Source organism: Micromys minutus, assembly GCF_963924665.1.
Source record: "Micromys minutus genome assembly, chromosome: 31".
Lineage (NCBI taxonomy): Eukaryota > Metazoa > Chordata > Mammalia > Rodentia > Muridae > Micromys > Micromys minutus.
Genome location: NC_137966.1, coordinates 17,957,313 through 17,979,807, shown reverse-complemented (window position 1 = coordinate 17,979,807; position 22,495 = coordinate 17,957,313). Strand labels below are relative to the sequence as shown.

Below are 22,495 nucleotides of genomic sequence, written 5' to 3'. Positions count from 1 at the left end.
GTTGACTCAAACAGTTTGTACTGGGCCTTTGGATTTCACGAGTCTCAGTGACCTCGAGACGACCATATGACAATGTCCACTTATACTAAAAGAGGAGCACTTTTCCTTGGGGCCTAGCAGAAAGATGGAAATCAGTGCTAAGAGGCAAGGTTGATTATGGTGTTGGCTGAGTCTCAGACCCTGAAGACTTGGCAGTTCTGTGTTTAGGGACTTGCAGTCTTCCTTCTCTGGTTTCCTTCTGCCTCAGCTCTTTCTTGTCTCTGCATCCACTGTCCTGCCTATGATGGCTGTTCTCCAGCTGTTCAGCTTCTTTTTCTGATGTCAAATAGTTGGCTGCCTCGACTCATTTACCTGTGGACCTACCAACCACTCGGCTGCCTCTTGAGTCACCCACTGTGGGTTTCTCTTCTCCTCAAGGGTTGTTGGCCACCAGCCCAGGAGGGCAGAGGGAGCAAGAGCAGACATCTGAGGATGACAGAAGGACTTCCGGAGACAGTTCTATTTTATTGCTCCAAGAGTAGGGTATATAAGGGCTCTTAGGGGTATGGGCGGAACGGGCTGATTGGTCCTAAACACAGTACCTAATTATATGGGCAGGAATGGCTGATTAGTCATAACACAGTACTAATAACCATTCAGGTGGGAAGCTAGAGCAGAACATGTGCACTGAAACATCTGGAGTTTGCAGAGAGCTCTGCTCAGAGTTATGCCCCAGATAAAGTCAGGCATCTGTGCCCAGAGACACTCTCCAAGTAAGGTTAGGCAGAAAAAGGGAAGCCCCTCTGAGAAAGGAAGTCCTCCATTTTGCATGGAGCTCAGACAGCTAGACGGATATGGTGGACAGTGACCTTAAGAGCAGGTTCTCCAACAGCCCACAAGCTTAGCTGCTGTCGCTGCTGCTTCCTACGGCTCAACTCGGCCACTCAACTCAACTGAAAAGAGGGAAGAACAGAATACAAAACCAAAAAACCACCCCTGAGGGACCAGCCACACGATGGTATAGTACAGAATAGAGTTTATTCAGGTCATGGGAGAGTTAAGAGGGTGGTAGAGGCAGAGAGAGAGAGAGAGAGAGAGAGAGAGAGAGAGAGAGAGAGGGAGGGAGGGAGGGAGAGAAATAGTGGAGTATAGGCCGGCCATGAGGGAGGGGGAAGGGAAGGGGAAGAGGAGGGGTAGAGAGGGAGGCTGCAAGAGAGCCAGGAGGCCTAAGAGAGGCAAGAGAGAGAGAGAGGAGGGGGCAAGCAGCCCCTTTTATAGTGTCAGGTCACTGGGGCGGAGCATACCTGGCTACTGCCAGGTAATTGAGGGGTGGGGTTTACAGAATCCCAACAGCAGGGCTGTTTAGAGCTCACTGAACTCTTGATAAGCAATAAGTTGGTATGACAGATTTTTCAAACAGCCTTTACCGAACTTGTACCTTCAGCAGCTAAAGCAATCTTTACAATCATTCGTTTAGTCCAAGTGGCTGAAGCTGGCGTAATACAGTCCCGCTGGCTGTTTGACTGACAGTTCTTTTACTTAGGGCAGCAAGACAAAGTCCAACAGTAGCTAATTAGGGAATTAGAGTGCCCCAATTCCCCAGAGGTTCCGCTTATCTGCAAAAAAATGAAACTGAAGGAGTGTTTACAATAGGAGCCTGAAGACCTTACCATTAACATTGAGTTATGATTTTTAACAAATGTTTACAGTTGCTCAACATCTGCCCAGTAGCCCAGTAAGAAAGATGTGGATACTTTGTTTCCCTCATGAACACAGAAGCATAAGATCATAAGAGATACACACAAGACAAATTCATAAATAGATGCCCACATTCCTATACATGACCTCGCCCCTTAACCCAAGCTCCTGTAATCAACCTAATAAAATTATTATGGAATAAGCCAAATGTAACTCTTGTTCAGGGGATCAAACACCCTCTTCTGACCTCCACAGACACCTGTAGTCACATGCACATACGCACACACATATTCACAAAGTTAGAAATACGGTAAAATATTTATTTTTTAATATATTTATTTATTCTATATGAGTACATTGTAGCTGTCCTCAGACACATCAGAAGAGGGCATCGGATCCCATTGCAGATGGTTGTGAGCCACCATGTGGTTGCTGGGAATTTAACTCAGGACCTCTTTTTCTTTCTTTTTTTTTTTTTTCAGAGAACTGATAAGGCACATCCAAGTATGAGTTGGACATAAATCTCAGTTGTCTTAAAAAAGAGCAGGCTCATGCCTTTAATCCCAGCACTTGGGAGGCAGAGGCAGGTGGATCTCTGTTTGAGGCTAGCCTGGTTCTACAGAGTGAGTTCCAGGTCAGCCAGGGATACACAAACAAGCCCTGTCTCAAACCAAACAAAAACAGTTCCTACAAAATTAGACATACAGATACCTTCAGAGGGTTAAGAACCATTAAGTGACAGCCAGTATGTGATAATGAAGAGAGATGTGTCTATTAGAATAGTAATCAAGCCAGGTGTGGTACCACCACTGGTCTACATACATATCAACTTCCAGGCCAGGTGACTACACTGTGAAACATCAATAATGATGATGCTAATAATAATAATAATACCAAAAGCATGTTATAGTTATAAGTATAGGTCAATGTCTTACATAATGTGGATATGATCAGCCAAGCATGGTAATTTATACCTCTAATCCCAGCACTCGGAAGGCGGGGACAGGTATTCAGTCTAGCAGAAACCGCACCTCCCGCCCTCACACCAGACACATGCCACGTGCACTTGGACAAAAAAAAAAAAAAAAACAGACTTGCACTCTTAGGCCTGTGCGCTCACCGCTGCGCTTAAACTCAGAAGCAGCCGGAACGTGAAGGGAGGAACCATCGGGCCACCGGGAGCGGGGGAGAACAGGTTTCGTGAGCAAGAGCAGGGTCAGGACCTGAACCGCAGTCGCCCCTGTGGAAACCTGGCAAGTGTCTGGCCACACCCACGGCGCGGCTAGAAGGGGCTCTGTTAGGGTAGAGGAGGCTTCAGTAGGAGATGGCGAGTGGTACAAAACTGCACCCCCCCCCTTTTTAGTGGACTCTGCTGTAGGCCTGTGATCCCGCCAAATCCCATTCTCGGACCCTTGTCCTAGCTTTTGTCACCGGAGTTGTGATCTGGGTGGGGACTTGGCACTGGGTATTGCCAAACAGGATCTCAGAACGCGTTCAGGGACTGGACATCTCGCGGTGGAGATCCTGCTCCTCGCCAATTCTGCCACCCCAGACCTCTTGGGATCAAGCTTTTTGGGCTCTGGACCCCATGGCTGATAAGAAACTGGTGGTGGTTTTTGGAGCCACAGGTGAGCTAGCCAGGCCTGGGAAGGTCTGCAGAGCAGAGGCCTCCAGACTCTTGTTTGTAGGAAGAACGGCTGTGGTTCTCACACGTGGGTGGCTGGGTTTGGCAAAACCTAAGAGCAGATTGGTTATATACATATATATTCTCAACTAAATCTATATGTCAAGCGTGGAGTCGCACACCTTTGATCCGAGAACTCTGAAAGCAAAGGCAGGAAGCTTTCTGAAAGTTCAAGGCCAGATGGTCCACAGACTTCCATATGTGTGTACACGCATGTGTGTCCATCGTTTTGCACAGAATACCGAAATTAGATTTTCTCCCTCTCCTCCCCTAGATGACTCCGTTTCCTTGATTTCGTACCAGAAAAAAAAGTAAACATAGGCCACGTTTTCAATCAGCTGTGTGACTTTGCTCCCACCCACCTCCGCACCTACTCTACCAAATTTCCTTTCCAAAAGATAAGGGTTTTCGCTTTGTTTACTTTTCCAGGGGCTGATGATTACACCTAGGGTTTCCTGAATACTGGGGCAAGGGCTGTACCTCTGAATTACATGCTGAACTTCTGAACTGAGGCGGTAGTGAGGTTATTCCTTGTTTTGTGTGTGGGTGTTTTGCGAGCATGTATGACTATGCAGCACGTATGTGCGGTGCCTGAGCAGGCTAGAAGAGCATATTGGAACCCCTGGAATTAGAGTTATGATAGTCAGCCGACGGATGAGTACAGGGAACAAACCTTGGTCCTCTAAGAGCAGCCTGAACTGCAAAGCCATCTTTCCAGCCACATTATTTATTTTTATTTTGAGAAGGATATATTATTATAATATTATTATTATTCAGGGCAGAACCTCATTAGGGTAGCCCAGATAGCCTGGGACTTATTACAATGTGTTATTAAATTTTATTTATGTTTTGGGTGTGCACATTACCACTGAGCACTTGTAGAAGTGAAAGTGTGAAAAAAAATTGGTTCTCTCCTTTCAGAGATGGCACTCACTCGAGTGTTAAGCTTGGGCCTTTACCCACAGCCACCCCATGGTTCATAGCCTGCAGCTTCTGACCTTGATTTCTCAAGTTGGCTGTGGTTCACTGCTGGGGCTTTAAATGTGTATGGTGCTGGAGATGGAACCCAAGGCCTCACATTTCAGGCACTCTCCCACTGACCAGTGCCCAACCCAACCCCCATAGTACAGTTGTAGAAAACAGCAGTTTTGCTTCTGCTTTTGGTGTTTTGAGGCGCAGTCTGACTCTGTGGCTCTGGCTAGTCCAGAACTCACCATGTGGCCCAAACTGGCTTTGAGCATGCAGAGATCCACCTACTTCTGCTTCCTGAGTGCTGGGATTAGAGGCTTGGGTCCCCATGCCTGGCTCAATTTTCCTTTCCTGGATTGTGTCATCCAAGCAGGCTGGCTTTAAACTCCTGAGGTCCAAACTGCCCTCCCCCATCAGCCTCTGGAGTAGCTGACACGGCAGACATGCTGGCCACTGCCTGGTTAGAAAATGCTGGAGAGCTGGCTCGGAAGGAGACCTGTTACTCTTGTAGAGAACCTGGGTTTGCTTCCCTACAACCCCACCTGGTTGCCTACAACTATCTGTAATTCCAATTCCAGGGGATCCAACACCTTCTGGCCTCCTCAGGCATGGCACACACGGGGAGATGTATGCTAGCAAATCACTGATACATAATAAAACTGCTGGGTAGTGGTGACACACGCCTTCAATCCCAGCACTCAGGAGGCAGAGGCAGGTAGATATCTGTGAGTTCCAGGCACAGCCAGGGATACACAGAGAATCCCTGCCTCAAATGAGCAAGAAACAAAAACAAGATCATTCGCCAGTTTCCCTTCCATTAACCTGTTAGCCATTAATTTACCCTGTTGACTTTCACGCAAATGGAATCACATCTGTGGCCTTTGGTGATGAGCTCTGTCAGTTCAAGATTAATTTTTATTTTAACGTATTTGCACTCTGACTGCACACGTGAAGATCCAGGTGGTTACACTTGGCTGCAAGCACTCTTGCCTGCTGAGCCATCTCATCAGCTCTGATCTACATTTCTAGCACATGTGTACCTTTGTCCTTTAGAATTTTTAAGTTTTACCTAACACTATTATTTTTTCATTTTCTTTCTCTTTCTTTCTCTCTCTCTCTCTCTCTTTCTTTCTTTCTTTTGAAACAGGGTTTTCCTATGTAGCCCTCAATTCTAGGAACTGGCTCTGTAGACCAGGCTGGCCTCAAACTCACAGAGAACCACCTGCCTCTGCTCCTCAAGTGCTAGGTCCCTTAGAGAATGACTCTTAATGGAGATGAGGCTTCTTTGCAGGTGGGGACACAAGCTGACAGAACTATATAAAAATGCCTCAACAATTTAGTGATTGTATTAAAAGCATTTATTATACATTTTATTCCTTACATACCATTAGCCTTTGAATTAATACATTTAAAAAACAGATTTATTTTTTAATTTTTATTTATATGAGTAGACTCTGACTCTAGTTTTAAGAGCTGTAAGCCAGGGGCTGGAGCGATGGCTCAGTGGTTAGGAGCACTGGCTGCTCTTCCAGAGGTCCCAAATTCAATTCCTAGCAACCACATGGTGGCTCACAACCATCTGTGATGGAATCTATGCCCTCCTCTGGCTTCCACAGACACCAGGCATACATATGTTACATATACATACATATAGGCAAACACTTATACACATAAAATAGGAAGAAATCTTTCCAAGAAAAAAAAATGTAAAAGGCATGTTGTGGTGTGGTGTATCCCTGTATTTCCAATGTTCTAGAGAATAAGTCCAAAGGAAAAAGAGTTCAAAGTTTCTAAACAGAACATCTAGTGAGTTCAGGGCCAGCCTGGGCTACACTGAGTTTCAGATTAGCCAGGGCACACAGGGAGCTTCTGTCTTAAAGCAAAACCAACCAACCTCCCCCAAGATATAGAAAACCTAAAAGACGGTTTGAGGAGACACCGTGTTTCTTGGGCAGGTTTGCTTTGGTGGAGTAATTAATCCCTCTAGACTCTGACTCTGGAGGCTGAGAGATGTTTTGACTCTTCACAGGTGCTCAAGGTGGCTCGGTGGCACGTACATTGCTGGAAGATGGGACATTCAGGGTTCGAGTGGTAACGAGGAACCCTGCGCAGAGAGCAGCCAGAGAGCTGGAGCTGCAGGGTGCTGAGGTAGTGCGAGGAGACCAGGATGATGCAGCTAGCATGGAGCTGGCCCTGACTGGGGCTCATGCCACCTTCATTGTGACCAACTACTGGGAGACGTGCAGCCAGGACCGAGAAGTGCGGCAGGTACCAGGCTTGGCTTAGTTTTAGACAAGGCCTCTGGACCCCAGTTGGTCCAGAAGGCAGCTCTCATTTGCCGGGAAGGGCGGAGCACTGCAGGCCCTGCTCTTTTCCTTCTTCCTGTTCTGCAAACTTTGATGGAGGACACACCTTCTACCTAGCTCATGAACCCTTGCAGGGATAAACCACAGCACTTGGGACAAAGACCTGGTTGAAACAGATTTGTCTCCTTTATCCTGGGAAACCCTTGTAAGCTCCTTGGGGCCATGATGAAGATACTCTAGGTAGTTCAAAACCACAGAAATCCTCTCACAGTTTGAAAGGCTGGAGATCCGAGTTAAGGTACTGGCAAGATGACGGTCCTTTCTAGAGCTCGGGGAGGAACGGTTCTTTGGTGTTTCTAGCTTCTGTGGCTCTAGTTGTGACTAAGCATATGGCTGTGTCGCACCAATGTCGGTTTCCATATTCTCATGGCTGCTTGTGTTTTATTCTGGTAGGGAGGGGTAAAGCTGTGTCATGCAATATAGCCCAAGTGGGCCTAGAACTTGTGATCTTGAATGCTAGGATTATAGGCATATGCCACCACACCTGGTATCATGAAGATGATCATGATAATTCAACTTCAACTCCTAATTCTTCTCAAACAGTCCCACCAGTGGGACCAAGTATTCAATTATATGAGCCTATGGGGGCCGTTCTCATTCAAACCACCACAGGTGTGTTGCCTGCACTTGTGTCTGTGTGACTCTTCCGTACAGCATCCACGGAGGCCGGAAAAGGGCATCGGATCCCCTGGAACTGTTGTGGGCTGCTGTGTGGGTGCTGAAGAATGGATCTGGGTCGTCTGGAAGAATAGCCAGGCCTTCTAACTGATGAGCCTCCACTACAGACCCTTGGCTCACTCCTCTCAGAACCCTTATTTAGGAGTCATGTGATTAATCTAGGATGATCAGATCTCAACTCTTAATGCTACCTATAAAGACCCTGTCCCCAAATCAAGTCACATTTACAATTTTGCAGGGGTCAGGTATGGACAGATCTTTTGAGGGGCTGTGGTGATTGATATACCCCCAACTTCAATGGCATAGATCATTGTTTATTAAGCAGCAGACTCACAATGGTTAGACCACTTGTCCTGGGTCACACAGAAGTTCCTTCATCTCAGCCCAGATGAACCTGAGTGGCCCATGTGTTCAACCATAAAGCTGTCTTCTCCAAAGATGGCTCTGAGCTCTCCAGTGGTGTCAGCTGAGCTCCATGGTCACAAAGGTATGATATGCACATCAAAAAGGCTTCTGTGCCCTTCCCAAGGCAGACCTGCTTGGTCTTAAATCTTTCCATTTTTTTTAAGACGTGGTCTCATGTAGCTGAGGTTAGCCTTGAACTCCTGATCATCCTGGCTTCACCTTTAGGCTGACTTCAACTGAACTATAGTTGAAGAAAACCCATGAGCTTAAAGGTGACCCTAGAGTTTGCAAGTTTAGTGTAGTGTTGTACACAAGCGTTATTCCAGAGCAGAGGGCTTCCTTGGGGTAGAGAAGGAGGACCCGGGACTCATGCCCTTCCTCTTACCCTTGTGGTCTTTCCTTTTCTGCTTACTAGGGCAAGCTTCTAGCTGATCTAGCCAAACGCTTGGGCCTCCACTATGTAGTGTACAGTGGCCTGGAGAACATCAGGAAGCTGACAGCTGGGAGGCTGGCCGCAGGACACTTTGATGGCAAAGGGGAGGTGGAGGAATACTTCAGAGACATCGGTGTTCCCATGACCAGTGTGCGGCTACCTTGCTATTTCGAGAATCTCCTTTCCTATTTCCTGCCCCAGAAAGCTGCGGATGGGAAGAGCTTCTTGCTGGGTGAGTGCCTGACCCCACAGTGAAGCAGTTCTCAGCACATGTAGTTTCAGCTGTAGTCTAGGGTGGGATTGTTATCAGATCACTGACTCTAAGGGCTCCCTAACATTAGGCTTGAGACTAGGCATGTCATCTAGTTAGGCCTTAATCTCACATTCTGTGAAATGGTTTAACACTGGTCCCTTGGAGTAATGAGAAAACCAGCCAGGGTTATTACTGTTCTCAGAAGGGGAAGCAATGGATGGGGATGATGCTCGCTGGCCAGTTTGTAAATGAACTGGATGCCCAGCTGGAAAGGAACCTCATCCAGCTTGTGTCCTGCTAGTTGGTCGGTGGATTAGATAGAGCAGGACATACTAGAGGCCAAAGCTGGAAGGGCTGGTGGCTTCTGGCCACTGCCCTCTCTGAATATCACCTTCTCCGAGGGTGCAGGAGTTGGCACAGAGTTCAGGAGTCCTGCCCACCCAGGGAATGACAGGCCACTGGCACAGCAGAAACCAACACTGATATGTGTGGATGCCCAGGGAACTAGCTGCTGGGAAACCCTCTCTGTTCTCACAGACTTGCCCATGGGTGATGTCCCCATGGATGGAATGGCTGTGAGCGACCTGGGCCCTGTAGTGCTCAGCTTGATGAAGAAGCCAGAAGAGTACGTAGGACAGAACATCGGGCTCAGTACCTGCAGGCACACCGCAGAGGAATATGCCGCTTTGCTCAGCAAGCACACCGGCAAGACTGTACATCATGCCAAGGTAGGTTTATCCCTCCCCAGAGCTGTGATGCCTCCGCCCTTGCAGGATGCCCCTGAACTCCCCAAAGGCTTTTTTGGTTTGGTTTGGTCCTTGGGTTTTTATTTTCTAGACAGGATCTTACTATGTAACACTGCATGTCCTGGAGCTCACTATATAGACCAGGCTGGCCTTGAACTCACAGAGACCTATCTACCTGCCTCTGTCTCCTGAGTTCTGAATTAAAGATGTATGCCATTACTCCTGGCTTGTTTTTTTCCCCCAATTATCTTATGTGCAAATGTTTGTGTATACATGTATGTGCCTCATTATTTCTGCAGAGGACAGCTAATGGCAGCCATCTCTCTGCTGGGTCCTGGGGACCAAACCTTGGTCATGAGACTTGGCAGTAGGTGCTTTTACTGAACCATCTCACTGGCCCCCCAAAGGGGTCTTCTGTGAAAGGACTATCTAAAGCAATGATTGTTAACCCTGCGGCCCCTGACCTCTTGGGGAAGGGTGGAAAGACATTTTTATAGGAGTTGCTATAGATATCCTACATATCAGATATATACATTACAATTCATAACCACAAAGTTACTGTTATGAAGTAGCAAGGAAAAGTATTTTATAGTAGTTGCGGGGGGGGGGGGGTCACCATAACATGAATTAAAGATGCACATTAGGTGGGCTGAGAAACACTCACTCATCCAGAGCTTCCTACCCTTCAGAGCAAGGTTTAAATCTAAGCACATGGACAACTAATGCCTACTGTTTCTGGGCACTTACATGTCAGGATGAAAGTTCTGGCTTAGTTTTGACCAAGGGGACTGAGTTTTCAGGAAGGATCAGCAGGAGTCAAGTAAAGGAAGGCTGAGATCACAGGGTCTGCCAGGTCCCTCTGCAGGATGGGTATTGAAGGAACAATGAGAAGGACAAGTCTGGCCCTTACTGTACCTCCTGTCCCCTTTCTGCTGACCCTCACCATTCCTGTCCAGGGTACATTGTATTCTAATGTTTCTCCTTGTTGTTATAAATCTAAAGCCTGTTCATTAAAATCATTCTGGGAAATTGAGTCAAGACATCTAAGCTACCCACAGATTAGATCTGGTCTACAGAGTAAGTTCCAGGATAGCCATCTGGGGTGGGGGGCAAATGACTGGATAAAGTGCACTAAGTGGTGGCCTTGTAGCCTTAAAAAGAAGTGGGGCTAAGCTCAGCACAAGAGTTCAGATGGTTTGGGAGAAAAATGGGAATAGCTTTGGCTTGCCGTTGGTTTCTGCTCTGAAAGGGACGATGTCTTTCATCTCACAACCTTGAGAGAGGCCTTTCAACTGACGGGTGTCAGGCAGCAGTGAGGAAGGAGCTCCAGTTTCGTGCTTGTGGGTTTCTAGTTGGAAGTGGTCGTGTAGCCTTACAGTGAGAACCTGAGTTAATGGCTTCAGGGCTAACAGCGTTGAGTGATACCTAGCCCACCCTGGCTTTCTGGGACTCTGGAGGAAGTCAATCTTACCTGGCCATCACCAAGGCTGCAGAGGAAACAGACATGGTGGATTCTCTGTTTCCAGACAACTCCCGAGGATTATGAGAAGCTTGGTTTCCAGGGGGCTCAAGACTTGGCCAACATGTTCCGTTTCTATGCCCTGAAACCTGACCGGAACATTGATCTGACCCTGCGACTCAACCCCAAAGCCCAGACACTGGACCAGTGGCTTCAGCAGCACAAAGGGGACTTTGCACAGCTGTGATCTTGAAGCACTCACGTGAGAAACAACAATCGTAACACTTTTCTTGTGTACAGTTCTGTGTTTGTTTTTTTTATCCCCAAATAAAACTATTGTTCTCACAAATGGTTTCCCAAAAGAAAAGGCCTCCGTCTGTGGGAAGTGAGCTGAAGTGGTAGCTGCATGGGAATGGGCCCTGAGAGTGTGGGACCCGAGTGGGAGACACAGGTTTATTTGGTGTGTTTAAAGTAATGAAGTACTTACTCCACCTCAACCCTGAGCAGTGTGTATGCACAGGGAATCAGGCAGTGACCAGCAGCAGTGCCTTTGACACCCCTCAATACTCCCAGGCAGGTGGGTGGAGCCAAAGGCACTGAGGCCACCTGAGCATTCATTTCGAATTGAAGCCAGAAGACTAACTGTAGTAGGTTGGCCTAATGCTGTATTCTAATGCTAAATGCTGGCCTCCAAGATATGGAGTCAGCAAGGAGCTTCTGGGAGCCTGCCTCCAGTTAATACTGACTGGTGGTAAATAATGATGCCAGCAGCCAATAGATGGGGAGAAGAGAGAGGCGGGTTTAAAGCTAGCAAGGAGAGAAGAGCCATGCCTTAGGAGGGCGTGGAGGAGGGAGAATCAGAGCCACCATGTAAAAGGGACAAGAGAATGTAGCCCAGAGGGCTGCTCAGTTCGGTCAAGAAAAACTGTGTGTGTCTTTCAGGAACACAAATGGTCAAAGATGGAAAGGGATTTATTAAAATATTCATACTACAACTAATAATGTTAAGAGACCAGGATTCATGTCCTTTTCCCTTTCTTCACCAGAACTCTGAACAAGAATGGGGTGAGAGAGATGACTAAGTGAAGTGCTTACTGGGCGAGCGCAAGGCTGTGAGTTCAGATCCCTGGTGCACTTTAAAAAGGCAGATGTGAACATGTAAGCCCAGAGATGAACAAGTGAAAACAGGAGGCTCTCTGGAGTTCACTGGCCAGCTAGTCTCGCCTGAACCCGTGAGCTGCAGGTTCTGAGATCGGTCTCAAAAAATGAGGTGAAGAGTAAATAGAGAAAGAATTCCAACATCAATTTGTGGCCATACATGTCCACCTGCACACATGTACACAAACATACAACACACTCATTCAGAAAGAACAAACGGAATTTCCACCTGTGCCTGGGTTTTTCTAACCACCCCCACACAATCATTTTGCTGTCCATTCCAGACACTCCTTCAGCAGGAAAAGGAACGGTGTTCCCATCAGGTCCATCTACCGTGGACTTTTGACTGTGCTGTCTGCCTTGAGAAAACTTTTTCTTTTCCTTTTTCACAGTGTAGCCATGGCTGCCCTGGAACTTGCTCTGTAGACCAGGATGGCCTTGAACTTAAGAGATCTGCCTGCCTCTGCTCCACAGTGCTGGGACTCAAGTGAGGACTTCTGAACCCACTGGGTCAGGAAGACAACAGGTTGTCTCAATGCCAGCATCACCTAAACCTGGAAAAAACCTGCCAAAATCAAGGTCCAGAGTGGACGCCCACCAGCGGCCAACTCCTCACCAGCACGTGGATTTCTCTTGGACAGAGCACACCAGGCCAATACGGTTGGGGTGGGGGTGGGGGGGGGGTAGAAAAAAGGGGAGGGGAGCAGGAGGGTCTGCCTTTCGTTTAAACTGACATAATTGCTCCTACATGAAGGTGGGAGCTGAACTAAATGGTCATTGCCATGACAACAGACGTGCAGGTCCCTGTCACCTACAGGTGACATCACTGCTGGAGGTGAAAGCTGTTCCTGATACCAACACATGTAGCCCTGCTGTCCGAAGGCTAGGATTAAAGAAAGGCATGCACCACCACCCTGGCTGCTCGATCATTTAAGTACCTTGTACCCCAATTCCAGCTCAGATGCCACAAAGAAATCTGAGAACAAATACCTCAGGAGCTACGTGTAGAAATGAACACAAACTAGATCTGGAGGTGAGCCTTCCTTCTCTAGATCCGCCTGGCCACCCTCCATCCACCTGACTGAAAGGCCTCAGCGTGGTAATACATATGTCCTAGTCAACACCTACCTTCCCTTCCCAAGCCTCCTCCCAGCTTCTGAGACTTATGTCTTCCCGAGCAGAGTATCTAACCCCACTGCTGTTGTAACCTAGTGTCTAGTGTACTGCCTGGTCCATTCTGCAGACAGAAATACATTTTATTGAAAAGAAATGTTGGCAAGTATTTGAGGTAACAGAATGTTTGTTGCTCATGGCTCTCCCCCACTCTCCCGCCCAGCCCACCGAACCCTGCTATACCTCTCTGCTCCTCTCAAGTCATTAACCTGGGCCAGTTAAAACCTGGTTAAGGTGGAGTTTTGGTATATAGCCCTGGCTAGTCTGAAATTGCTATGTAGACCTAGTTAGCCTCAAGCTCACAGAGCTGCCTTATCCTGCCTTCAAGTACTAGGATTAAAGGCATGCACCACCATACCCAGATAACAATAGGCAAAAATAAACCCGCAAGAATTGGGTCACTCCTCCCACATTTGGGTCCTAGCTCACCAGGCTTGTTCGGAAACACTGCTACCCACCGAGCCATTCTACCAGGTCCAATTTTGGGGGTTTCTTTGTTTTGTTTTTCAAGATAGGGTTTCTCTGTGTATCCCTAGCTGTCCAGAAAGATACTCTACAACAGACTGGCCTTGAACTTACAGAGGTCTGCCTGTCTCGCCTCTCAAGTGCTGGGATTAATGGTGTACACTAAAACCTCCCAGCTCAAAACTGTTACTGGTGAGATGACTCGGCAGTTACATTTGCTGCTCTTGCAGAGGACTTGGCGTGGTCGCTAACACCCACATGGCAGCTCACAAACCTTCACAGGTTCAGTTCCAGACAACTCCTCTGGTCTCTATGGGCACAACATGCAAATGGTGCACAGACGTGTGTAGACAAAACACCTATACATATTGTCTTTTAAATGTAATATAAGAAATGCAGCTGAGGGAACACAGCTCAGTGCCCAGTATGCCTGAGATCTTGGGTTCATTTCCAGCTACTACCTTTATAAAAACTTACAAAGAATATGTTTAGAGACATAGAGGGTTATGTCTCTGTTCCTAGTACTTGGGTAAGGGGGAGGGGGTGAAGGGACAGCCTGGGAACATAGCAAAACAAAGACTGAAAAACCATGAGAGGAAACAGACCAATCAACAAGGGGGAGCACTGTTCACGTCTCCGCAGGGCTGGCTGACCAGCTGGGTTCAAGTTCACACAGGAACGCTCACTGTCTCAGGGAAAGAGCCTGCTCTGGAAATGAGAGTAGGGGTCTGCACTGGCCGATGCTGCCAGTTGACTCTCCTGTTGCCCCCGCAGCCTACAGAAGCTAATTTGAACTCTCAAAGAAGAAATGACCACAATTTTGGTTTTAAATATCTTTTGTAGTAGATCATCTTATTTACATTGATACAGAATCACTTTACATTCTTAAATCAGACACTAATAAATGCTTTACTAGTAAACTATAAATGAATAGAAAGAGACTACAGAGAAAGTGTTCTTCATTAGCCTGTCTTACACTAGCTCCAGAGAACTTGTAACACAGAAACTGCAGTGTGCTACCAGCAGAGGCTGGAAATGAAGCTGCTCTGTGCACTGTGGGGGCCTCACTGATGATACTGTCATTTAACATTTACACAGGAAAAGACTATGGACCTTACCACTGAGTAATTTAAATACACTGGAAATCAAACGTCAGCAGTGGAAATGGAGAACCAAACCCTGGCTGGCGAGGCTCTGGGTCTCCAGAGGCTGAAGGCTGTCCCACATGACCATGGTAACTTTGGTCCAACAGGGCAGGAAACACCTACACACACCAGACTAGAATACTCTAGGTGCACTGTCAGGTAAGCTGCCACCTGAAGTGAAGTGAAACTTGCTTTTGCTAGGTGTCCCACAAGTGTACTCCCAGGGCCCCAGATCGCACTCTTTAGCTGCTTGGTGCAAAAAAAAAAAAAAAAAAAAGAAAAAAGAAAAAGCTCCAAGGGGAGTGACAGACACCTCACTCTGTACAGGAAGATGGCGCTGCTGGGATGTGCTGCCCTGGTCCTAGAGAAGACCTCTGGCAGGACGGACATATTCCAGAACTTCCATGAGGGAAATTAATCACTTCACAACACTGTGCAGCTTAAAGCTTCATTTAAGCTGTAAGCATGGGTCTTTAATTCTTTCAGCTCTCTACTACATGCGATTCCAGATTATTTTTAGTGCAAGAAGAGTCCAAGTGTTTTCCCTGCCTGAACCAGAAGAATTGAGTCACCTACCAGTGGACAGGCTAGTTCTGCCTGTCTCGGTGTCCAGCCTGAGGCCACACGTCACTGCCTAGGACACCATAACCTTTTATGCAGAGAAGTGTTGTCACATGTTTGCTGTTGCTAGGCGGTTCAGAGGGATCTGTAAGCAGGGGCCCAGTGCTGCTGTTCTGGGATCCTCCCATATCGGACGCCCTGGCCAGAGAGGGGCTGCTGCTCCGTCTAGTTTCCAGTAGACCGTTTTCCTGAGGCAAGGAGACAAACAGTTACATTTCACGTTTCAGAACACATCCCTGTAAAAGAGGCTCTGTTAATCCCTGGAGAATAGCTGTGCTTTGAGGGTCAAGAGCCCCAGGACCTAAGGTGAGTATAAACAACACTATGTCTGCAGGCACAGAAAACACACATCACTCATGTTGCCTGGGCAGAACAGTCTGCTGAAAAGCAGGTGGGAGGTGGAAGAGATCTGAGTTCTAGGCTTGGCTCCGCCACAAACTCTGAACTGTGGGCAAGATGGTCCTACCACAGAGGGACAGAGCCCTTGAGAAATGACAATGAGGGCTGTGTGGCAGCCCCAAATCTAACCTCTCTAGGAATGAATCCAAATTAAATTCAAATAAAGAGGCTGGCCACTGTAGCCTGCTCAACCCTGTGCTGGCTAAGTACCACATGCTCTGCCCCAAGGACTGAAAGGATGCCCTACATCTTTGGTTGGCATCTCTCCCAACTCCTGGGATAGGGTAAGGTAGGATCGGATGTTGGTTAAAATGACCAAAAGAGAGATTAGTTCAGAGGTTAACAAGGAAGAAAGCTGACATGTTTTCCTACCTCATTAGGGGTATCAGGAAGTAAATATTTTCTTAAGTTTGGAAAGGAATCCCTCATTGTCCTCCCCAGCCTCTCGCCTATCCTGGCTTCCTGCGGAGCTATCCATGGTTCTGCCACCTGGGCACAAACAACAGAAAGAACTGAGGTCAAGAACACTCATCTCCATGCAGCAATGCCAGCCCCACCTACCCACCTAGCTGCCCAAGGGCTGGCGCTCAAAGAGCAGCCAAGGGCCACTCCAGAAACATTGGAGCCACTCTCAGGCTGGCACAGGGTACCTTGGGTGAAGAAAATGTGACACTCAGAGCCTCAGGACATCACAACTCTTCTTGGAGTCACAAACCCATAGAAGGCAAACAAGAAAAAAGGGAAGGAGAGGGACTCTCTGTCATCTGAACAATGACAACAGCAACACTAAATCCCAGAGTCCTCCTGGCTAAGCCACAAGCCTATGCTGTAGCTCATCTTAGCGTACTCCACAAGTTCACATCACAGCTCCACCTAGAGTCCCAGAGCCACTAGAAAGAGGTAGAACCTAGCTTAACCCCAGCCCGAACTCTTAACCACCAGACTATTGGCTACAACATAAGCAATGAACCTCAAAAAAAGATCCAATTTCTAAACCCACTGCCTCATTTCACACATGTCCGAGATAACCTACAGTGAGCTGCTCTCACACAGGGTCCTTGGCTGTGTGCCTCATCTTGTCGCTCACAATGCCACTGAGGTGTACTGTACACAGGCGTCTTCCGAGAGAAGTAGGAGAATCAACACTTTAAGGTTATCCTCCACTACATAGTGAATTTCAGGCTACAGAAGACCCTGTCTCGAAAAAAAATACCCAAAATACATTGGGCCTCTATGCAATTCGGTGAGATCAAGTGGTAAAGCCAAGTGTGGCATGGTACCTGGAATGGATTAGTAGAGCCACCAGTGGTGACTTACAGTGTCAACACATTGTTATCATTTACTAACGAAATGAAGCGTATTCTATCTTAGAAGACTCGGGAGGGATAGGGAGCCCATGGTTTATAGACGTGTTAAGAGTCCTTTACGTTACTTAAACCTTCACATATTACAGAAAGAAATGCTTAGAGCTGAGCCAGTTGAGGCCTGTGGACTTCAAGGCAGAGTGTTGAGCAAGGGCCTAGCTCTGGACTCTGCGTGAAGCCTAGAGCTTGGGTGTGTTCCCAGAAGCTTTGTTGATCACCCGGATTTTTAAAAAGCATTCATTTTTCATTCTCTTTGTTTGGGTTTTTTTGTTTGTTTTTTGTTTCTTGTGTAGCCTTGGCTATCCAGGAACTAGCACTGTAGACCAGGCTAGCCTTAGACTCACACATCCACCAGCCTCTGCCTCCTAAGAGCTGGGATTTAAAGTGTGCACCACCACCGCCCAGCTACAGTTTCTTTTTTCTTAACGATTATTATCTTTCATGTGTGTAACTATTTTGTCTGCATGCATATATGTGTACCATGTGCTTGCCTGGTACCCATGGAGAGACCATAATGTCACTGAATTCCCTGGAACTGGAGTTAGAAAGGGTTCTACGCCTCCAAGTGGGTGCTGGAAATCAAGCCCAAGTCCTCTGCAAGAGCAGCAATTTCCCTGAGCCACTTCTGCAGCTCCTGATAGCACTGATCTTGCTCAGCATTTTGCTTGGAACATTTCTTTTCTAAGGGCACACACCTCAGCTCCATGAGCACGCCCACTCAGTGAGCTGTGGTCCTGCTGTTTATCCTGAATCTATGTACTCTATGAACTTTCCCAGGGAGATGGAAGTGAACAACGTCTACTCATCCCAGATAGGGAGCCAACAGCAGAGGAAAGCAGTTCCAACTATGTCTAGTTTGAGGAAACCAATGTGTTTATTGATGAGGGGTTACTCACAAGAACATTGGTGACACCCAAATAGTCTCACTGCAGAAAAGTCCTGTGCATGGATGACAACCTAATGGAGACTGCATTATGGAGTCCCCTTTCTGTTAACCTTCCAGAGAACACAGGCTCTGGAGCAGAATTACATACAGCTAGCAGGAGGTGCTGGAGGGAGGAAAGGTGAGGGCCTCATGACCCTCTCCACAACCCATCTTTGCAAGATTTTCAAAAAGCCCATTGGTTTTTGTTTTTGAGACCTTGGGGATTCTAGGCTAGCACTTTAGTAACTGAGTTGTTTTACAAAATCAAATTTGGGAGTCAAAAGTCCCCCAAAAAAATACAATTTTGAAAACAATGACAATACAGGTTAATAGTATAGACAGTCTAAGATGGTAAAATGCTCCTGTCCCCACCTGAGCCCAGTCCTGCAGAACGCGAGGTCCCTGGTAGAAGAGGAAACTGTTGTGTACAGGACAAATCTCCCCTATTAGGAGACCTTGAGGACCTGTCATGAAGAAGTGATCGGCTCACAATAGGAGTTCTAAGGAATAACTTGCCACTTCCTATTTAGATTGAAAGAGAACAAAAGAACTGGTATGGTGGGACGGCCTTATCCCAGCTCTCAGAAGCAGTTGGATCTCAAGTTACAGGCTACCCAAGTCCATCTCAAACAAACAAGCATGAGTGAAGAAAAACAAAGAGAAAAGTATATGTATCACGCATACCAACATTAAAATAAAAGTCACTTGGTGTTTGGTCAAGCAATAGACAGGGCTCTTGTTCTTAACAGGAGCTCAACAAAACTTCCAGGAAAGGCTGCTGGGATTTCCACTTCCACTACTGTCTCTTCCTTCCAGGAACTCCAAGTCCTCCCTCCACTCAGCTGGAAAAGTTGCCCTAGCTCTGAATACTGGTCACGAATCACAATACACTAATCTAAGGCCACCCCAGATCTGAGAACTCCATCCCACACAAACAAAATGATGCAATGAGGTAGAAACACATGCAGCTGGGCACAGCCTGTTCTGTCCTATCCTGACCTGTCCTGACCTGTCCCTATCAACAGAAGCCTCACCTGAGATACAGCCTCAGGGGTACAGGAAAGTTCCAGTCCAGGCATCAACCACTTGTGTCCGCGTGTCACAGAGCATGACATCTGAGCCTAGGTAACAAGTCTGTTTACTCAAGTGGGAGATGGAATTTTCACACTGTTGTTACCGTTGTTTCCTTCGGAATACTAGTAAAGTGACTGGAGTCAGGAAGGCTAACTCATCTCCCCCTTAAATTGTTACAAAGAATTCTTGTAGGGAATTGCCCAAAATCACAGGGCAAGTGGCAGAACCAAGGCTAGAACTCAGGAAATAGCTCTGAGAGACAGAGCTGCTGGGCAGCAAGTGATCTTGTGCTTTCACATGCATGCAGTGAAAGGGGGAAGCATCGCTGGGATATGGCTACATACCCATGAGTCCCCTCTTCCAGTGACTTTGGGGGCCTATGAAAACTCAAGTTCAGAGACTCAGAAGTCCCTCAAAGTGCCATGTCACTCGCAGCCTCTTACCAGTGCTTGTGTGGGTGACTCCGTTCACCGTCCCCTCTACATCAGTCTCATCCTCGGCATAGCTCAGGATCAGGTTCTGCTGCCTACTGCTTAGCCTCCTGTGGACCAACAACAGTCAGAGGCCAAGCTTCCTCCAGGCAGCTTGTGAAAGCATATAATGACCATAAGTGTCTGAACCACGCAGACACTGAGCCAGTGATGAGGGAGTTTCAGAAGGGGCTCTAGCCAGCCTACGCATTGCAAATGTGGCTCTGGCAGGCCTTGCCCTTCCCCGATTCTCTCTTCCTTGCAAAACCGTTAGGTCACATTCCTCCTAAGCTAGCCACCAAGGTCTATTCCCTTATTAGGCCACTTCCTCCTCCTGACACTAATCACCAAGGTTCAGCTATCAAAACTCCCCTTTTGGCTCCCTAATTAAAATGCTCAGTCAAAATTAAACACCTCATCCTAATACAGGGGTTCCCCTTTTATCTTTATAGAAAGCCATTTGCCTATGGTCATGTCTGCCTCTATCCACGATCCTTACCCTTGTTCCCTTCCCCCCTCTCTAGTCCTCTATCTCCTTTGCCTTTTATTCCCTGCCTTCTGTCTCTCTGGGGCAAATAAATGTCCTTTATGCTAAGACCCTAGTCTTGGGGTGTCTTGTGCTAATATTGGCCCTGTTAGCTTCTCTCTGAAACTCTGAGTTGTTTAAATTGTCATTACTGCTAAGCCAGTTTCTTACAGGGTTGGGGTGCATATGGTATGTTTATGAGGCAACAGGTGAGAAACTAATCTCACAAAAGGGACAAGAGTTGAAACTGGCTTCTGAGAGGAGGAGCAGGGCACAACACAAGCTGGGTACCACAGCATTCTGCCCAGAACACGAGGAGTTCAGCATCTCCTGTGTCATTCATTTTATATTTCCACAACTCAATGAGGCCAACCTACTAGATCCAATGCTCAGATGGGAATTAGGTCAGACAAAACTGATTCCAAGGAAGAAAAAACTGCCCAAGCCAAGAGTTCAAAGGGCAGCTCAACCGCTGGGTACTGGCCTGGCATCGAAAGGCTCAAAAGATACCTGTTTGCTGGAACGGTTTTGGTCACAGTCTTAGTGAACACTTACTTTGGAACTCTGATCTTGATGTGAATGTAGTGGTCACCATAGCCATAGCTATTAATCCGGGGGATTCCTTTCCCAGACAAGCGAATTTTCTGGTCTGTCTGAATTCCAGCAGGAATCTGTTGAGAAAGAAAAGTGTTGATGTTCCCTGCTCCCCACTATCTGAAAATAAAACATCTGAATATACAGAATAATCCTGAGAGGTGTCTTCGAAAAAACTTCCACCAGGTGTGCAGAACAAAGTAGCCACGAAGTTTGTTCTGTGCCCTGGAAACAGATGTGAGAGGGGAAGCAAAGGACTCAGGAGCACAACGTTGAGAGTAGGTGAGGGACTAAGCTTCTCCATTACTCTCAAGGCCCGATGCAAAGGCCCTGGAGAAGCAGAGATTCCAGGTGATCTCAGGTGGAGGTGGGTCCACACGCCCCCAGTGACCACTGCTATAGCCTAAGGGACGCCCAAAGTCTTTACACCCAGAGGCTGGAGAAAGCTCTGAGACAAACACAGGGGTGTAAGAGTGGGTACGGGAAGCTGTCCACTACAGCTCTAATTAAAACTAGAGAGGGTTGCCAGAAGCTCACACTGTTAATCTTAGCACTCAGGAGGCAGAGGCAGACCAATCTTTGAGTTCTAGTCCAGCCTGGTCTACACAGAAAAAAACCCTGTCTCAAAAATGACAAAAAAACCCAGAACAAAAAAACAAACACACACCAACTCCCAAAACTAGATGTGGTCAACAGAGTAAGACGTAGTCCCCAGAGCACCTGCTCTCCTAGACATCCCTGGGCGGGAACATGAACAAAGCACCTGTTACAGGGCTGTGGGACCCTGACCAGCTAAAGAGGAGGCACAGACCCCCTCAAGGAGCAGTCTGAAGCTCCTAGTGTCACAGGCTCCAGTGCCACCTCTACTCTCCGAGTTCCTGACAGGCTGGACACTCAGGTTTAGACCACCTCAGCTATTTCCCATTTTTAAAAAATTGGGCGCAGTAGCACATGCATGCAACCCTAACGCAGGGAAGCTGAGGCAACTGGGTTACAAGTTCAGGATCAACTGAGGGACATAATAACCATCAGTCTCAAAAAAAATAAAAAGAAAGAAAGAAAAGGGAAGGGAGGGAGGGAGGGAGGGAGGAAAAAGATCATCAAGCCACAGGGTAGCAGAGACAGCTGTCCCCATGCCCTCTTACCGTCACATTGATTGTCTCATACAGGCCCTGGGCTTTGGCTGTGCCCCCAAGAATAGCTTGAGCTATTGAAATAAAGAGGTCGGAGTGGATGTCTGCACCATCTCTCCGGAACACAGGGCTTTTCTGCACCTAATGCCAGACAAAAACAAGTGTAAGCAAGGTGGAAGTGCTGCCTGAGGCATGTGACTTGTCAGACCGGACACACTTTAACCCCTTTGTATTCAAGTAGCACAGCAAGACAGCACCCCAAGGCCCTGGAGGACACAATCCACACACACACCGCACAGCAGAACAATGTCTGGATTTCTGCCCCTGTTACTATTTTCAAGTACAAAAGAAAGAATGCAATTTGGCTTCTAAATGTTTTCCCCAAATCTACAAAGATATAAGTGATTTACGGGAGATATGGAAGTGCCTGCCACACAAGAATGAGCATCCACAACACTCATGTAAAAACTGAGCATGGAAGTGAACTGCTGTGCGTGTGTGTGTGTGTGTGTGTGTGTGTGTGTGTGTGTGTGTAGGTGAACCTCTGAGCTCACTGCAGTGTGTGTGTGTGTGTGTGTGTGTGTGTGTGTGCTCGTGTAGGTGAACCTCTGAGCTCACTGCAGTGTGTGTGTGTGTGTAGGTGAACCTCTGAGCTCACTGCAGTGTGTGTGTGTGTGTGTGTGTGTGTGTGTGTAGGTGAACCTCTGAGCTCACTGCAGTGTGTGTGTGTGTGTGTGTGTGTGTGTGCGTGTGCATGTGCGTGTAGGTGAACCTCTGA

At 47.4% G+C, this 22,495-nt stretch overlaps 2 protein-coding genes across 2 annotated transcripts in view; one reads left to right on the top strand and one right to left on the bottom strand.

The window, feature by feature from the left end:
* Positions 1 to 3,196: 3,196 nt before the first annotated feature.
* NMRAL1 (NmrA like redox sensor 1) lies at positions 3,197 to 10,917 on the top strand (the record flags this gene model as incomplete). Its single annotated transcript, XM_080942434.1, has 5 exons — positions 3,197 to 3,305; positions 6,360 to 6,598; positions 8,195 to 8,444; positions 9,003 to 9,193; positions 10,738 to 10,917. The coding sequence occupies exons 1-5, from the start codon at positions 3,266 to 3,268 to the stop codon at positions 10,915 to 10,917; spliced, it is 900 nt and encodes a 299-aa protein (XP_080798560.1). The 5' UTR covers positions 3,197 to 3,265.
* A 3,898-nt stretch (positions 10,918 to 14,815) lies between these two features.
* The window catches only part of DNAJA3 (DnaJ heat shock protein family (Hsp40) member A3), a 19,334-nt gene continuing 11,654 nt past the window's right edge, over positions 14,816 to 22,495 (bottom strand). The window contains 4 exon segments of the mRNA XM_080942430.1: positions 14,816 to 15,420; positions 19,438 to 19,535; positions 20,546 to 20,661; positions 21,730 to 21,858. Of these exon segments, the coding sequence (XP_080798556.1) occupies positions 15,398 to 15,420; positions 19,438 to 19,535; positions 20,546 to 20,661; positions 21,730 to 21,858 (366 nt within the window). The 3' untranslated portion in view covers positions 14,816 to 15,397.